This window comes from Falco peregrinus, chromosome Z (assembly GCF_023634155.1).
Source record: "Falco peregrinus isolate bFalPer1 chromosome Z, bFalPer1.pri, whole genome shotgun sequence".
NCBI lineage: Eukaryota > Metazoa > Chordata > Aves > Falconiformes > Falconidae > Falco > Falco peregrinus.
The window spans coordinates 70,984,077-71,003,339 of record NC_073739.1 but is presented as its reverse complement, the minus strand read 5'-3'; the positions used below and the strand labels follow the sequence as shown (position 1 = coordinate 71,003,339).

Sequence of the window (19,263 nt, the reverse complement as noted above, 5' to 3'; positions counted from 1 at the left end):
CATCAAACTTTTTTACTACTTTTAGATCTGAGGCCCAGATGATGGAGTGAGACCTGTCTTGAACACATCCCTCATGTTCATGCAATGGTGAAAGCAGTTGCAGGGCTTGGGAGCACAGCTGTGGGATTTCACCTTTGGAACAGTTGAAGCCTTTCTTCATTTCTACAGCTTTATGTGTTTCGGTCTTTCCAGAGCAATACTCTTCAGTCCTGTTTAAAGGATTTTGTACCTTTGATCCCACACCTACCCAGTGCTCACCGGGGCTCACACATCCTGCCTAGTTGCTGTCATACCAATAACCTGCACAAATTTGCTATCGCAAGACAAGGAATTGACTTTCTGACTTTCAAGACTGCCTCCAAAGAGATGGGGGACAGCACAGTGTTACCATGTAATGATGGCTTCACGTGCCATGCTGTGATGTGGCACCTGCCTGTCAGCACACTGCTAAGTCCATGTGCCACTCCCTAGTTCAGATGCTGTGGTTAGATGAGCCACAAAACTCCTCGGCTGTCACTAGGACAAGAAGTAAGTGCTGTGACATAATAGGCCTCAAACATAAGGCCCATGTTACAGCCACCATAGAAGCTGATCATCTCCATTCCACTAAAATGCACTGAGGAAGTGTCCTACATCCACAGTGTGCAGCCTGGGCCCCTTCTTCCTGCCACTATTTCCTTCACCCTGGAACAGAGATGCCCACCACACAGACCTGTCCACCATGAACAGCCTCCAGCTGCTCATCTCTGCAAGCCCTCAGCCCAAGTCCGCAGGGAAATCATATCTCAAAATCTCAGCTGTGACAGAGCCATAAGCTGAGGAGGACACGATTAAGTCAGCCTGACTTCTTCCTATAATCACATCGCATGGGAGGAACAGGAGGGCTTCAGTGAACCATGTATGTACACGCTACAGCATGCTGTGCTTAGAGAAGCTGCTCAGAGAGTATCTGCATCCCCACCTGCTCTGCTGATCAGAAAGGCAAGGCTGTGCTTGCCAGATCCTGTGGTTATTTACTCTGGCACAAAATTAAAATAACTCTGTTTGTACTGGAGGATGAGTAGAATTTAACTCTTACTTAAAAATAAACATGCAAGCAAGGAATATGAAAACATATGAGTGTAAGAAAATATATTTATTAAATTCCATAGCAATACTATGGTAAAATTGTTAAATACATGCGTATTTTTAGACACCCAAGCAATACAACAGGATTTACAACAGCCAAGCAAACTAGGTTTAAAATGTATGCAAAGTCAGTATCTTAGTGTTAGGTTAGTCCTAAATGTCATCTGCCACACTGGAATATTATTTCCCCAACATGATCCCACGCTTCCTTTTTTCAAGCATGCATGTTTAACTGCTTAGCTAATAAATCTTCATGTCAATACACTTTGTTGAATCAGCATTTTACTTGCTATGCTACAACTTGATTAAAGTGCCTCGTGATGATTTTGCTTAAATTGCAAAAGAAATATTTTTTCAATAGTGGATTTGGAAGGTGGAATACTTCAGTATCATTCAGCAACAGAAATGTGTTAAACAAATGATTAGATTTAGTGTGTTGGGAAGACTATTATTGTCAGCTTGATTTATTCTCAAAATTAATTTCTATAGATAATTATTTCAAATTGGCAAACAATATTTCCCACTAGTATTAAACAGAAGTCCATTAAAATCTTTATAAAAACAGAACATAAAAACATCTCTAAACAAATTATTCACGCTGTAAAAAATATGGTATAAAAAGAGCTAAAAAAAATTGAACCTGTTCACAGTATATAGTTTTAAATTTACAGCATTATAGTACAACTTTTTTTTTTTTTTATTAGGTGACCTGTATGACTTCACCAGCTCCGCTGTTTCGTGCACCACAACAGGATCGAAGTCCAAATTACCGCTCCCCTCGAGTAGCATTTCAGGTACAAGTCGATTCAGTTAGCTTCTTTTTTTGTTATCCCCTGCTTTACAAAATTTTCTGACATGCCATGAAGCATAATATTTTGTTCATCCTAAAGCACTCTTGAATCACAGAAACATTGACAAAGGATTCTTCTATTGTATTACCACTAGAAAGTGTGAGACCTTGCCAGTTTTTATTTTACTTTGCCATGCTTGAGCTATTTCTTTCTTGAATTTTTCTTAGGCAAATAATGAAAATGAGAACACTTAATTCTTTCCTTTGTCCCTGGGTAAGTTTTACTTACTACATTTCGCACAACATGAGACCAAATGAGTTACAAAAGTATTGAACCTTCTCGTGGAAGTTGTGCATATGCTTCCACTGGAGCTTGCTTTCACGTAACAACAATCGAAGTGCAGACTTGGGACTGTCCAAAAACCTAGCTAGAGGTTCTGTTGGGTATCACATTAGAAAGTAAGGATGTCACCTGCTTTGCTGCACCAAAGTCACCTGGGCAGCACTGGCACAAGGACAGGGTGAGACTGGAGAGGGATTAACGCCACCCCCGCGTGCAACACCCTGCCATTAGACCAGCTCACCTGCATGGCGATGCTGAGCCCCTGCCCCCTGAAATACAAAAGGTCTCTGGAGACCTTTTTTGTTGTAAAAGCAGGACGAATTAACAGACAGATTTCTGGGGAAAAAGTACTGTAGTACTGTCACACACCCTGGGACAACTTGTAAAGTTACAGAAACCCCTGCCAATACCATATGAGGTTTGTTTGCATAACATGCAAAAATGGAACAAACACTGGCTATCTTAGAAACACTAGGGAAAATCCAGAGTTATATAAATGGGGGAGGAAAGGAAAAAAAATTGTTGAAGAAGAAACTGTTTTCCAGCTTCTACAGAGATATTTAAAACCTTAAGACAGGCCTAAGCATGAGGAAATTAGTTTTTAAGCACTCCAACATTTCTGAATCCATGTCTGGCATTTAGGCTTTGGGACTGGGTTTCCAGGCTTGCTAAGGAAAAGGCAAAGAAAAAGCCAACAACAAATCTTGCAAACTGCCAACAGCATCTCTGAGCATCAGCCACACAGGGCACTGCTTAATGCACAGCAGCACAAACTCCATGTAGCCTGTCGGCAGAAGCGCAGGTGGCAGCTGTATCCACTTAACAAAACCGCGTCCCAGAAGGCATATATTCAAGTACAGGGCTCCGAAAAAGTTGCTTTGGGCATTGCAAGCCAACTTCCTCTGCAATATGCACCTAAGTACATAATGATGTAAAAGTACATATGTGCATAAGAGGTTAGGACTTAGTGTTAAAAATATTAATGTCATCTGCACGGAAGTCTTCAAAGTCTGTGGTAGAACTAAAGATGCTATTTACATGGGATTTACATACCTAGATTTATGGTACACGAAGCCTTGTGAGCAATCTGATTCTTTAAATGTTACATTTTTCCTATGTATTTCAAATTCTTTTACTATATTTCTATCTACTGTTAGATATACCAATATTGTATTTACAAAGGAATATTTGTCTAAAAATAGAGCACACGATTTCTCATTGCCTTTTCAGAGTGATGTCTAAACACCTTCTCCCTCCAATGCATCCAACTGCCTTCATGTTTGCCGCTACTCATGTACAACTGAGTTTCCTGGAGGACAAGACCACAGGAACCACCACAGCCCTAAGCTCTACCCAGCTGAATGGATCAAAAAAAAAAAGAAAAAGGTAGCTTGAACGTGCCCCTTTAGAGCCGCCTAAAACTCAAAGTCAGTGGGAGCTTGTTGCTGCTGTGTTCCCAGCAGAGGAAAGCTCAGGTGCCCCACATAAACCAAAGACAAAGAAACACGGTGCATTTCCCAGTTGTGCCATGACAGACAACATGGCTACTGGTTCCCTCTGGAAATGGTTTATCTACTACAAAGCAGCAACTACAAATAATAAAGACAGCTACCACAGCAAATGTCATTCACTGGGTCCTAAATCTGCCTATGCGGCCAATGCATAGCAGGGGAGGTAATTCACTGCCTGCAATATTAGCTTACTTTTTTGTTGATATATTAACTAGTAGTTCTGTGAGGTATATCACATGCAGATCTACCATTCCAAAAGTTAACAGAAAAAAACCAAGATCACAGATCCCCACACATGTCAGAACAAAAATAATTCATGTGTCAAATAGGAGAGTGCACGATGTTACATCAAATGTGACTGATGTTCCACGCATACAGTGAACAGTACAAAACCCCATTACAAACCCCAAATTGTCACATATGACAGGCATGGCTCAAAAATAAAAAGCAGCAGTACTGATGATTTGCTTCAGAAAGAAATTGCTTGGCATTAACACCCTACATCTCTGAACACTGATCCAACTGGAGGACTGAAGCACTGAGTTGAGAGTAATAGTGTTTTGGACACAATCCCTTCTGGTCATATCCCTTCTGGAAGTTGTGTTTTTTTGGTTTGTTTTTCTAAAAAGCTGAAACTTCTATTCTTCTAGAAAAAAAAGCACAAAGGCAGAAGAATTACAACAAAATAGATCTTCAATAAAGGAGTAAGATCTTCCAGAAAGTGATGGTTAGGAAATGTAGTACTTCAGGATCCTAAGACATTTTTCAGAAATTGTTTCACTGAAGATGCTAGGAAGCCTGAAAGCACTAGTACAAGGGGTCTGATCCCCTCTGAAGCCTGAAGTTTTAGTCTTACAATTGTTATCCATGCACTTAGAGGCTAAACAGCACCATGCTTTGAAAGTAAATTCGGTACGAAGACATTCCTAAAGACGCTTTGCTGGTTTAGCATGGCACTAGGGCTCAGAAAGCAAGTTCATTCCCTGACTGTCCTCGTCATTTGTTCTTACGGCTCCACGCACCTCAGGGTGTCTTCACATGATCACAAAATCAGCACACTGCCTCTCACTACCCATTTGGTATTTGGATTCACTGCTGAAGATTTAAGATAGGCATTGGAAAGGAGTTGTTGCTGACAGCACTGAACAGGCTCAAAGGAAACCACAGAAGTGAAGCAGCTGAGCTTTCAAGTGCTGGAATGAAAACTGCTTACTGGTTCACAACCATTAAGCAACAGTAAATGATGCTACATATGCTGCACAAGCCTATGTCTCTCCCCCCTTCACCCCACTCTTCTGCTGCTGATACAAAATGATGTGTATGGTAAGCCACAGCTATTAACATGACTCTTCTGCCCTACATTCTGGAAGTCAGAACACTAGTCAAATAAGATACATAGTCAAAGTTTAACATGAAAAAAAAAAGAGCGATGGATAATTAGATGAGAGTGCTTTGATAACATCAAGGCAGACCCTGTTATTTGTGGACCTTCCCTCTACCTAATCACTTAGAAATGAAGCAATTTAGAATGCTGTTGCCATTACTGAATACTCAGAGCAGCACAAAGGAAAACCTGAGTATGTGATGCTCGTGTTTAAGTGATTCACTGTGGGAGCACTGTGAAAGGTGTTAGGCTGAGAGCTCTGTGTGTTCTCTGCAGCTGCCCTGGCTTCCAGTCAGCCAAATTAAAAATTGCTAGCACTCTCAAACTTCAGTTTGGTTTTGTTTCTTGCAATACACAACAATATGAAAGCACAGTTACTGTTCATGTTCAGCTGTTCTGCTACACAGGGTTTTTTTGTTTGGATCACCATACAATACTGATTGCTCCTCTGCACTGAGAAACTCCTACATAAAAATCCCAAACCACTACCCATACACTCTGTCTGTGACATCTTCTGCTTTCAATTAAAAGCATATGGCAGCACAACCCAAAATTCATCTTAGGAGATAAACACATTAAGCCAAAACTGCACTAGTGAAAAGAAATCAGCTCCAAAAGCCAGATCTTGAGAAAGGGTTGTTACTGTTAGGAGTTAACCACCTCCCAGCTATCAAGCACAAAGGGCAGAACTGCTTCCTTTTATGTATTAGTGTTCTGAATAATAGGCACTAATAGATTACGTATGAAACTTTCCCTTGCAGTGACGTCTGGTGACAGATGGCCACCAGCACTTTGCACTGCCTGTCTTGGCTTTTCACTTCCAAGATTCAACTCAAAAGCAGAATTCTGTCTGCACTTTCTGTTCTTTCAGCCACACCTTGAACTCTGTCAGGTCTGCAGACAGATCTATTTTTACTGGCTTCACAGTTCACTGTTCCAGGAGACACACACAGGCAGTTGTTACTGATGGCGATCTGGATGCTATTTAGTGTTTTGCTTTTTTGTCAGTTTTGAAATCTGCCTGGATTTTCATTCTATGGAGATGGCAGAGACATACCAACATCTGAAACTGCACAATCTGTGGCTGCAACCTAACACTTGGTTTTATTTTGCTGGTTAGGTCACGTAGTTTGGAGACCAAATGTCTGCCAAGGTAGCCATCTTCCTGGTCTGCTCTCACACCTTTACAACTAGCAGCTTAGCCAATTCAGCCGCCTTCTCTCTTTTGGGATCTTGTTTAGAAAAGCACTCCACCATCTTATTTCCTCAAAAAACCACAAAGCAGCTAATGAAATTGAAATCTAAGAAAAGATTCAGTTAGGACTTTATGGAGACCCTTTTTGATCAAGCTCTTTAACATCTGACCTCTCACCACTGTGTTTTACAGTAAGGAACAGGTGAGTTAGGAAGCACTTTCTTCTGTAAGCTAGTGAAACTCATGTGTGCCACAGTCTGAAGTTTACACAGTGAAATGTTACAATTACAGCTGCCTAAAGATGCGTACACTAAAACACGCATTTTCAAAGATGATTGTTCTGAACACTCCTTTAAGCACACAAATGTACACCATTTCAGCTTCCTTTGCATCACGTGTCTGGTAAAGGAGAGGTAGAATTGGCGGCACTAAAACCTCCTTGGGTTTCTCCCTGCCACTTGAGAAATCCCACCTTGTACTCCCAGGTAGGATTTATAGAGAAGGTCCTGGGTAGACACTGAAGAACAGCCAGGCAACAGGTGGCAAAGCTAATAAAATAAAGAGCATACAAAGAGCAATTTGTTCTCAAGAAGCTAGTATGACTGCATCTAATTTTGCATGACAAACTGCTTGGACAGGTAATGTTAGGAGACACTGATTTCCCCATGGCTTACATTACTGTATAGTGCAAAGACTGCTGAACACTGGGGGTGAACAGAGTACTGTACCACGTTGAAGCAGGAGAGCTGGAGCTATGAAATACAAAATGCATTAGTGCAATATATTAGGAAAGATTAACTCCTTAACTAAAGGATAGAAAAAATATAAAGCATCCTAAGTTTTTTTTTTAAAAAAAAGAAGTTTAAAACTTTATGCAGTTCTTGTTGAGGTTTAAATCAGTGTTACACTTTTTTCCCCAAGTTTGTACCCCTGAGTCAAACATTGAATAAACATTGTACAGTAGGTACAGAAACTAGTGTCTAGTCAAAAAGCAACAGATGTGAATGGTCATTGCTTCAGAAGTGTTAAAACAGTGACAATACCCTTCTGTATGGGAGAAGAAAAAAAAAATAGTACTCTCATTTGTTCTTAGTTTATAACTAGGTACAAGATGTCAAGAGTTTCCAACCACATCACTTCCATGCACTGGGACGAGGTTTGTGATAAATGAAACCTTCAGTAAGGAGACGTGTTGGGGCTGCATCATTTGGGTATGCACAGTTGAGTACAACTACAACAAAGCAAAGCAATAATCCCCAAGTTATAAGTTGCATGAGACCATATTAATCTTGGAGCACTATGTGAAGGTAGGCAGAGTTCTTTGACTATGATTATCAGGAGCTTTAAACTCAACACCCCTTATATCCAATTTATTTTACTTGAGTAATAACTGAATTGCTGTAACTTTGGCCTCTTGGCCTCTATTAAAATGGAACATTAACACTTCCGCTAACTTAAACGTGGTAGCATTCAGCTCACTAGAACCTCTGCTGACTGTCTCCAAGAATAATTCATGCCTTTTGCACTTTTCTTCTTCCTTTCTTTACAACATTAGGAATAAGAGCTTATTTAGAAGGCAGGTTCAGGTGCAATTAGGCCTCACTGTTAATCATTTGGTTTGTTCTGAAAAAAGTGTGTAAAGGACCATGCTATGTTACTGGGTTTGGGAGAGTCTTCATCATCTTTTGGGGGAAGCAGAAACTGTCGAGAATTAATGGAGCACGGGCTCCCAAAAGATGCATTTTCATTGTTGCTTTCAACTGATCCAGGAGAGTCTGGAGTGTCCATGTTCCAGACATTTGTGTTTGCTTGAGGTCTGTAACCTGCAATTTTATCCAATTCTTCCTCTGCAGGTGAGCAACTCTCTATCTTCAGAGCACTGATAGGCAGCTGCATTTGTGGCTTATAGCCTGCTGTAGTCACCAAATCTATTTCTGGCTCCTCCTCTTTATTAATTTGAGGCTGATACATTGACTGGATGTCAATGTAAACCACCTGAGATGACCCCACAGGTTCATCCATAGGGGCATTTGAGATCTCCTCTTCAATGATAGGGGGGCAGTAGGACACAACCACATGGTTCTCCACTTCTGAGTCAGAGCCATCTTCAGGCACAGTGGCGTCTGCTGCCAGGGACATCATCTCTGTGTCTCCAATCTTGGGAGCTGCAGACTGTGTTTCCACCACTTCAACACTATTGGGGGTGCATGGGTTCATTTCCAGTGTTTTAAGTGTCTTGTTCCCCTGAAGGTAGAAAAAGGAGGAGAGGCTAAGTCAAAAGACCTTGAAGTCCTGAAAGTAACAACTTGCCCAAATTAAACCACTGTGTTGACTTGTGGCTTGTACTCATCCTACTGCCATTAGTACAGTATAAAAAGATGTAGTTTAGTTCTCATTTTCTGGCTCATCATATATTTCTGTTAACATTAAAAGTGTTTTAGCCAACTTAAAGAGACTCCAGATCTTGCAATAAATGTTTGAGAACTCTTTCCCCAAATCTTGGCTTTGTATAACCCATTCCAATAGGTGGTTTAAATGTTATGCCCAGTTCCAGCTACTGTGTCTACCAGGAGGCTGGGATATGGCATGTACACCTCTCCACACTTTCTACTTCTAACTAACACTATGACAAAGACTGGTACATTTCTCCCACATCGTCATCATGCACTGACACTTCTTATTCACGCAGAAGGAGAGAAATGCAGCAGTCCTTTTCTAGTTGGGACATTGCAAGTAACTACATTAACAAGAAAGCTTTACATAGCACTTGAAAAAAGTTACTCAGTAACTTGTCCTGTTGCCCCCTGCCACAGAGTTTTTTTTCTAGAACTGGAGCAGAAGACTCAAAGTTTGCAAAAGAATTCTTTGCTTGCCATACCTTTCAAAATACTACATTTAAAATGAAGGTTACCTCACAGATATTCTTGTGAAACTGCAGTGCCTTACTGTTCTCAGGATTCGGGATCTCTGGATAAAATGTTTCTTTAATCCTTTAAAGAGGAAAGAACAAACTTTTAAAAGTTAACAAGCCCTGAAACAGATTGCAAATACACAAAAGGACGCAGGACTTTTCCCTGTAATTCAGAGTACTGAAGACATCTGGCACAATGATTTACTTCATGTGTGTTACACTTGCACTGAGTATTTAATGGAAAAAACAGCAAACCTTTTTTTTTTAAACTAAGGAACTTGATATGCCACATTTATGGAAATTTGAAGATGGGATGTCTACCTGTGTGTTTGTGGATGGCTCACAAATTATAGTATGTTGCCAGCTTATTTCCATTTGGGAACTGTTTATCAACAGTGCTCACGGAAGACAGGCTCCTGCAAAACCTTTCTGCATTCCTCACTGACCTCTCTCCAACCCACTTTCTCCCTCACCTTCTAGAATATATTTTTGCCACTCACTTTTCAACGAAGCCCACTGACATCTTTGGGTACTTGGGAGAAAACAAAGAATAACTAAAATAATGGAAAACTCTAGCACTGAAGCAAACACATCCAGAAGAAGATCAGAACTGAAAGCAGGCACTTACCATTCCCTCTTTCGGTAGCAAAAGATGCTGGCCACCACTCCAAGCAGCACAACCACTGCCACAGGGATGAGAATTGCAATGATTAATCCTACAGCTGGGGGATGAAAAGACAGTAAATATATGTTTGAAGTTACCAGCAAGTTTTATGCCTTTTCTAACATGTCAACAGATTAGAGACCATTTCATTAAGCTCACCGAACACTGGCCTGCAAACAGTGACCTGTACCATACAACTTCCCTTTGCTGGAAGGGCAAAAGTCCACCTGTAAACAGAGCTGATTCAGTGATAACTACAGGTATCAGCAGATGCTTCTCACTGATTGCTTAATTGAGAAAGGCTTCACGTGCAACACAAGACTGATTGCCACTGTAATTCTTTTCTCAGTAGGCGCTGGAAATGCACTTCCATGTTACCTGACCTGGCCACATCTCTGGTAACGGCTCTTATAGGCCAGCAACTCATTGAACAAACAACACTGTCTTTTTTATGGTTTGCAATGCTTCTAATCCCCAGGGTTTAGCTCAAATACATTCCCATTGCCTTCCTCTATTGATGTTAAGTGCCTTGAGTTTGATTTTTCGTGTATTTTAGTTCAGTCTTTCATATGAAACACTTCCTTTTCCTTTATTTCTCATCCCCCAAAGTCAGTCTCTCCCTCTCTCTCTCTCTCCCTCTCTCTCTCTCTCTCTCTCTTAAACTATCTTTCTGGGTTTGTTTCTGTCAGGGGATCGATAAAACAGAATTCAAAGCAGAGAGGCATCTGTTTGTAATTCTGAAACTGGTAAATATTTCCACAATGTCTTTCTTCCCACCATGTATTAGCAGATATTCATCATGGGAAACCTGACAAAAACAACTAGCTGCTTGAGAAGACTCCACCATATTTAGTAGTAGTTTAAAAGTTATTTTTCTTGCATACATTACCATTAACTACAAGGTAGCTATCACAGGATACAACCTTTTACTAACTCTGAGCTGTAACAATGTTAGTATTTAAAAATAACCAACTAAATAAATTAAAAATTAGACTGTAGGCCCGAACTACCTAACAGGACCAGGAAAAAAACCAAAATAAGCTCAGGTTTATATACATTGTACAGCCCCTGTACTGAAGACTATTAATGAACAGGGATCTTCAACTTACAGTCCTCCTTTGTCACAACATAGAGGCTGTTTGGAGGGCTCAAACCACCAGCAGTGTAGGCTTGTAGGTCCAGCTGGTAACTTGTTTTGCCTTGAAGATCAAGTATTTTCAAAGACTTCTTTGTTAAGTCAGTGATATTCTTAACTTTAAGTTCTGGATTCCCTGTTTGTTTAGGAGCAGTAAGAAAAGTATAACTTTGTAAGAAAGGATTCACAAAGACAGCCTCAGCTTTAGCAAGACTTTTTTGAAGTAAGCATATGAAACGTGAAGAACACTCTGCGTAAAGCAAAACTGAAATAAAGATTCCTAGCAATATTGCTTGCTTGGACAACACCAAACAGCACAGCAGTGTGTTGTGGCTGCAGACTGGCTCCAGTTTCTTACACTCCTGCTTCATCTTTTACGTTAAAGTGAGTCAGTTCTATACAGAGATGTCCTTACAAGATGGGTACTGGAAAAATATACCCAATTAAATATAGCCATGTAAACTCCCCTGTGTCTCATCTACCTAGGGTATCTGTAGACAGGGCAGTGTGTCACATTGCCACTTACTCACTGCATAGCTTTATGGCCTCTGAGCCAGGATTTTCTCTGACTTTTGCCTTATATTAAAAAACAACTGTGCTAACCACACAAGGAGCTGATTATTTCAAATGCCTTTGTCATATATCAGGGGCCAGTGAGTAATGCAACTGAATTATGATTGAAGCTTCTTTTTTTAAAGTGAAATGAAATTATTAAAAAGCCAACCCAACCCAAACCAAAACCTTGAGCAAGGAAGTTGCAATCTATAGATTTCATTTACCTGATTCCGAAAGCCTAGGCTTTAAAGCATCTTTTTCACCTTTTGCAAAGGAAAGCCGATATCCCTCTAAAAACCCCTGACAATCTTCAATAGGAATGTCTTCCCATTTTACCAATATAGAATCTGAAGAAGTTTCTTCTACAGTAAAATTTGGTGCACGTTTTGGAGCTGTAGGGAGAATTATGAAGGAAAAAGCTAGTAAGAAACCACCTTATCATTAAACACTGAATCCGTGTAAGTGGTTAATCAGTTCAGGGCTAGCATTTTCAACTTTTTCCTGAATACTTTTCCACCACTATCAAGAACATATGTAAAGACTTAGCAGATTATACTACAAAAATACAAGTATGTGGCTCTTATTGTTATTAATTACTGCAGTATCATCTACTAACTGAAGCTGAAAGAAAAATCTCTTTGGGCAGCTTTCTTACAGACCCATACATGTAAATACTCTTCCTCCTGCAACAAACCCCAGAAGATTGCATAAACATTCAGAGCATACAAATTATTTAGCTTTTAAAGGCTTTAACTCTGTGACTTCATAGCTTGTCTTCAAATTAAACAAACTCCACATTCCTAGAATGGAAATCTATCTCATCTTAAAAGAACTACTCTTAGCAGGCACCACAGGTCTTTATTCCAATAGTTGTACCCCACTGGAAGAGTTACAGAAGATATTGTGTAAGGCCATGTGCATCAGGACTTATGTCTGACATTTAGCACTGATACACTAGTGCTGAACTCATGCTTAAGAGTGCATCTGTTTTTGTCTTGATGGTTACCTTTCCAAAGGCAAATCTGAATTTTTAGAATTAATGCTCTTGTGCAAAGTGAATACATTTCTCATTTCTTACTAAGTTTCTTCTGCATGTTCAATGCCTTTTTAGTCCCCAAAAGTCTTTATCCTTTTACCTTGAAAGCTTCCAATCTGTTGAGAACACATATGGAAAAACCTTCTGGAAAACTGTTCAGGACTTTTACAGAGATAGAAATGGCTGAAGGTTCAGTTTCTGGTAAAATAGCCTTAACCTCATCTTCAACTTTAGCAATGAAATAAACAATGGCATTTCCAAGGGCTCAGATTATTTCAGCAGCTCAGTTTTCTGAACAAACTGTTTTAGCAGAAAACACATTAAACTTGAAAGTGAAATGGGTTCTGTAGTTACAATACAATACAGTTGTGGTGTTAGAGGGTAAAACCATGTTAAGACACCTGGCAACAGAAAGCATTCAGATGCTAATGCATCTCCAGGCAAGCAAAGCTGAGCCCTGGTTCAAACTGCAGTTATCCAGATGGGGTTGGTATGGGAGGGAATACAAGTGCAATTCTCAAAGTGGCTTCTACTCTAGGATCTAGTTCTGGACTAAGAAGTGCTTTTAAACAGAAACATTTATATTTGCTGAGCTGTACAAACTGCACTCAGAACTTTACTTTGACTTGATAAATCAAAAAAAGTTGCCCCCTCTCCTGCGGTGGTAGGGACCACTGCCCTGTGGTTCAACTCTGAAGACCAGTGTCTTCAGAGCAAACTTCCAGGACACCGTGTGCCACCACACAAGCTGGAGAACATAGGGTTATTGCATGCTGGGAACTGGAAGTGGCTGGAGAAATGTATTACAATTCAATACAGAGAAAAAGCAGAAGTCAGTAGTACTGTAGAGGGATTCTGGTCTCAGTCTTCTGACAATGCTGAGCTAAAACCACAGTCTAAATTCACTTTGTAAAGATCATGAATGATAACATGCACTTACGCAGCTCTTTCATATACCCAGTAATGTTTTTCAATAACTGATATCCACTGGATTTGCAGCCATATAGTGAGAAGCTGTATCTCACACCAGGTCTAAACAGAGCTGCAAGAGAAAATTGCTGTAAGAAAATTTCACTTAAGAGGAGTTATGCTTTTAGCTTTCACATGATGCAGACTTATATAAACACATAATAAAAGTTACAAAGTCTTAGACCACAGTGTTAGGTATAAATACTATTCCTACTTGCAATTCCTACAAAAGCTATGCCATCAGATGCAGTTTGGAAGCAGTAAGAAAATATAACCCAGAGAAACTCTGGTTCTAAACAAATAGGATACTAAACAAGCTACTCAAATTGCATAAATTGATCTTTTCATAGGGAAACACAAACTGAAGTTACCAGAAACAATCCCCTTTGTTTTCTCCCAAAGCAGACAGGTAGATCCTGCCTCCTCCTCAGAAATACAAATGCATTTTGAAATACCCAGGCTTATTACAGCAAGAGTACAAAAGAAATTCAGAGAACTCTGAAAAGTGACAGCGAAGCACTTTAGCGATGAACTCCATGCCTGAACTGACTACAAAACACAGATATTCATCATATTTCTGCTTCATGTGTCTTTGGTGAGGCATAGAAGTTTGATACTACAATGTGTAAATAATTTACCACTTCCCGGGATTTTCTCAAGTCAGGGTGTACACTACTTTCAAGTTTTTTCCCAAACAAAATGCCACTGTGAACTCTACAGTCAAGTGGGTTTTGCAAGAGTTCAGATGCAGCCTGAGACTCTCCTGGCAGGACTAAGCACAGAGGCGGAATTGCCACCTTGAGCCCAGCCCTAGCAGCCTGGTAACTCCCACAATGTGCTGCAAGAAGCATCCCAGGGAAGAGCTCAGCACTAGAGCGGTGCATTGTTGGACAAACATAGAGTCATAGAATCATTTAGGTTGGAAAAGGCCTTCAAGATCATCAAGTCCAACCGTCCACGTCACAATGCCAAGCCCACCACTAAATCATGTCCCTAAGTGCCACATCTACACATCTTCTAAATACCTCCAGGGATGGTGACTCAATTACTTCACTGGGCAGCCTAACATAGTATTGTCTGCTTAGAAAAAGCAGGCTTTAGCCAGCACAAGCGAAAACAACATGGACACAGTGTTGTAATTACAGGCAGGAAAACACATCGTCCCCCTGCCCAGGTCCCACTCCCCCCCAGCTTTCCTATGTACAGACCTCCAAGTTGTTTTCTTTAATGAAGACCTTATATATACTCTTCTAAAACCCAAATATAAACACTTTTAGACAGCAGGTAAAAATCCTACATCTTTCTTGGGTCCTCTCTTTCCTCTTCTGCTCCTACTAGTCCCATCACAGCTGAGTTTCATTTCCCTGATCTGCCCACCAGCATCTAGAAACCTGGAATGTGCCCTGTTCCAGGAAACTTCAATTGCTGACAGCAAGCCAACACATGGAGGTCACACTTAAAAAAAATCTCCCTCAAGTAAAAACAACAGATAAGTCTTCCCCCATCCCAAGCAGCACTGTTTATGTTTAGAATCCAAACAAACCCCCAATCCCTAGATTAACCATTAGGCTGAATTAGGAAGTTGTTGGGTGTAGCTAGAAGAGGTAATTTCAAAACAGTTAATAAACATAGGATGATAACAGTTATGTCAAGACCGATACTTGGATTTAGCAAGGCTGTGTAAGAAATTAAAATAAACACAGTACCAAGAAGGGGTTCATTTACGCATATAGCAATGCAACAATCTTCAACCTATAGCGTTGGTGTTGCTCTCATTCCACTTGCTGCTTAGGCTCTCAACCAGAAAGACCAACAAAAAATTATTTCTGACTTACCAGACTTTATCACTGCATCTGTTGTATTTGAAGGAAATTTCTGCCAGTCCACACTACAGGGTTCAGAGCCAGATGAATGACACCATTTTACTATATAGCCACAGGTCATGTTGGGGTAAGAATTCCAAGAAATATAAATTCCATTCCCCATTGCTATGGCCCGATCTGTTTTGACATTGTCTGCAATAAAGACGACACAAAAATCCATCAGAAAGCAGACACTTATCTGTAGTCCAAGCTGGAAGAAAGCCTTCCAGCCACAGCACAAAGGTTTTATAAATGGCAGTCATTTCTAAGAATGAAAGGCGTGCTCCTGGTACTGTGAAATTCGAAGTGGTGTACTCAGCTATGCCTTCTGAAGTGCTGGAAATCAGATGTAGCCTGCAGCAAATCCCTCAGCCAGCCATAAGAATAATGACGAGAAGTGCTGCAGCTCAGGACTGGCTCAAAAAGCACTTTTTAAAGGTAAAGATTTACAGCAGATGTCAGGTTCAAATCTGACTTGACACCAATTTGGCAGCAGCCTCCAGCTATAAATTCCTGCTGTCATTTCATCAAACAGTTTGCTTTGTGTTTCTTTCAAAGTGTCTTGCTGTCACTTGCCCGACCACAGACAACCATTTTTCACTGAGAATCAACAGCAAAAGTCAAGTGCCCGGTGAACTTTATGGAGGCTCCAGTCTACCAAGGGTGAATTAAAAGAAAAGAAAAGCTTTTCCTTTAGTTTATTTTTCTTGTTTCTGATTATCAAAGGTTTAGCTGCCCCTGAAGTGATCAGATCTGGGAACAACTTCCAACTCCTGCAACTTCCCTCCACAGCTGTCCATCAGATGGGACCCTGCCAAGCTAAGGGATGTTTTCCAAAGGCCACCACAACAGTGGTGGTCCCACAACAGATCTGCAAAAATAGTCTCAGGGTTAAAGTTTTTCCTTTTTTCTGTGTTCTCATTTATGCTCCCTATTGAGTCTATTATTTCATGTTATTAAAGGCATAAACTATGGAGGGCTGAAGGGCAAGGGCAGTTTTTAAGAACCAGTGCTGTGAAAACTTTACTCTCACAGACATGCTGTGAATGTCTATTCAGGACTGTCCTGTGAAGGGCTGTCTATTTCTAGATAAACTTAACATACAGCTAAGTGTACGTCCTGTTCATGGCAAGAAAGACACACATGACTAAAAAAAGCAAGTCAACTCCAGAAGTCTTTCAATATCTTCCCCTAAAAAACTACTATGCATCCCGTGAAACTATACTTCTATGATGCTGGAAGGGAGCATATCTCTAATTAGACTGCTTTAATTTTCCTATTTACAGGAAAGTTTTTTTACTGACAGTGAACACATGCTCTCCAAAAAATGCTTAAATACACCACACTCTATTTTATTTCCTGAGCCAGAAATTCACCCAGGTCAGTACAGCTCATTTTCATGTATTTATAGCTGCAACCTAGACTTGTAGAAATAACTACTAGCACTATAGCACTACTGTGGTAGAGGAGCCTGTAACAGCCAAATTATATGCCCCAACTCTCTACAGAGCACTTTTCAGAGATGGTGACAAATTAATTAAGGCAGAATACCCTTTGTTTGTGTTTTCTGTTCTCACAAAACCTCAGCAGATCTAAAGCTTCAGAGCCACTGCTCTCTTCCAGGCATTAAAAGCACTTACAGACTGTACACAGGAAGGAGCCAGAAAAGATGTTTGGGCAGACATGTCATCCAGTTCAGTGAATGAGTCATCTTTTGTGACTCCAGTCAGTGACTCAGATAATTCCTATACCAACTTCGGAGCAAATCTTCAACAAGTACAAGTTGGGTAACACCAAAGGGAACCTCAGACATCCAAGAGAAAACTATAAATGAATGCAAAGCTCCAGCTGCCATCAGCTGTCCCACACCACAAACCTAGTACAGAGACCTCACTGACTCCCACAGTCTTGCTCTTTCACTGCTAAAAGAGAGCTATAAAAGCATTTTAATTTATTCAGCTGTCCCATACAACTACTTTTCCCTCCAAGGAGCAGACTAAAAATACACTTTTAGGTATTGATGCTTTGGAGAAGCACAAGAAATTTTAAGAGCAATACTTTTTCTTCTCATAGAAACAAACTAGTTTTTTCTTTCACTGTGCATCTCAGTCAAAGCACGTTTCTTCAACAAGAGATGTCCCTGTCTTACCAGAACCAAAATTTGCAAGACAGGCAACTGTGACACCTGTTCGCTGGGTAGGAAAGAAGCAGCAGCACCATACATGCTCCTGGCAAAGAAGCAGAGAGCATCTCGCTGTGTAAATCTGTCCTTCCTGCAGAGCATTGGCCAGATCTGGAGCTGAAGGTTTGGGATTTTGGAGATTACACTCTTTCTGGCATGCAGGAAAGCATGGACTCCCACTAACAACATGCAATATTATCTTCTCTCCAAGCTCAGTGTTCGGAGCAGAAAATCATAATCTGGCTCAGCTATTTCCCTTTACAAAAGCCCACAGCAAGACTGGCAGTGCTTCAATTGGTAAGCTAAAGTCCTACCTCCTTTTCAAATACCAGCTCCTAGCACAAGGATGCCAACACTCTACCAACCAGTCCAATTAATATTCTCCTGCAGAGCTTGCAGGCATTGAACAGACAGTTCTCCCCTTAAAAAGCCACACAATAATCCCAAAAGGTTTTTTTTTCTGATTCTTTTTAGCACGTAACACTTTCCAGCATCTCAACAAGAACACACAGAAATACACTAAGCTCCCTGAACATCAGAGATCGACACTAATGCTTTGAAGCCTCATCCTTGCTGTTCCTGGGATGTGTCCAGAAAAGTGCAAATAGCTGCAGAGACTGCACACTATCACCCTCTTTTTATGCAGAGAGCACAACTAATTGGCGAGATACTACCCTAAAAGCAAAGCAGCATTTTTTTTCTTCCCCCGCCCCCCCCCCCCCCTCCCCCCCAGTAGATTTGGGTGGGGAAATAAACCAGAAACCAAGCATAAACAAACAAAGCATGTCTCTATCTTATTTTTCAATAAACAAACTCGCCCAGGTTCTCCCCAAGCTTTGAAGGTGTTTAGCTCTCTGCTGGGAGCACTCACTGCTTGGAAGTTCCACGCTCGTTATCCTTGAAGGAGGAGATGATCCTGCATGGTTTTTGGCCACAACGCTAACTACACAGTCATTTTTTCCAAGTTTTATCTCAGTACTGTTTGAGGGTTCAGTGACTTCCTTATACTCCAGTGGTGTCTCTAGCAGGTAGCAGGACACTTCATGAGACAGTATTTTTCCATTGGCCTCAGAAAGGGATAAAGGCTATGAACAAACAAAGAGTGCATTAAAACCAAAATGGAATAAACAGAAGAAGACATAGGATAATATGAATTTAATATCCTGGTCTAGTCTGATGACTGTATAAGACTAAGAGGCAGAAAAGATAGTTACTCAAGTGTGACTGAGAATTAACACATAAGTTAGTAAGTTTTTAATTTTCATATGTATTAAAAATTTAATTCTTCATGTGAAATGCTTCTCAATGCAACGTTTAAATTATAAAACTTTAATAATACTCTTATTTGGGGAAAAGTATTTGTCTCAATGGATTGTTCTATAGAATGTTAAGAAAAGCAGTCCCATTTATTGACTATAAACCACTCATTTATAAATTTGTAAGGGTATAGTTTTTCATAGAGTTATAATGCATAACATTTTAAAACTTCATGTATCCTATGTACCTTCCAGAAGATTTTTAGACTTCTTCCAGAAGGACTTCTCTCCCTCCAGATATCTGGTCCCCTTGCCGGAGCTAAGGAAAAAAAAAAAAAAAAA

General features: G+C 40.4%; 1 protein-coding gene across 9 annotated transcripts in view; it reads right to left on the bottom strand.

Moving 5' to 3' along the window:
- Positions 1 to 1,116: 1,116 nt before the first annotated feature.
- Positions 1,117 to 19,263, bottom strand: part of LIFR (LIF receptor subunit alpha) — a 54,551-nt gene continuing 36,404 nt past the window's right edge. For all 9 annotated transcript variants that reach the window (XM_055790715.1, XM_055790718.1, XM_055790719.1 and 6 more), the window contains 9 exons: positions 19,170 to 19,240; positions 18,537 to 18,750; positions 15,457 to 15,636; positions 13,593 to 13,694; positions 11,841 to 12,008; positions 11,036 to 11,197; positions 9,891 to 9,984; positions 9,263 to 9,341; positions 1,117 to 8,595 (listed from right to left, as the gene is read on the bottom strand). In XM_055790715.1, coding sequence (XP_055646690.1) covers positions 7,957 to 8,595; positions 9,263 to 9,341; positions 9,891 to 9,984; positions 11,036 to 11,197; positions 11,841 to 12,008; positions 13,593 to 13,694; positions 15,457 to 15,636; positions 18,537 to 18,750; positions 19,170 to 19,240 — 1,709 coding nt within the window. In that variant the 3' untranslated portion in view covers positions 1,117 to 7,956. The remainder of the gene's footprint in view (positions 8,596 to 9,262; positions 9,342 to 9,890; positions 9,985 to 11,035; positions 11,198 to 11,840; positions 12,009 to 13,592; positions 13,695 to 15,456; positions 15,637 to 18,536; positions 18,751 to 19,169; positions 19,241 to 19,263) is intronic.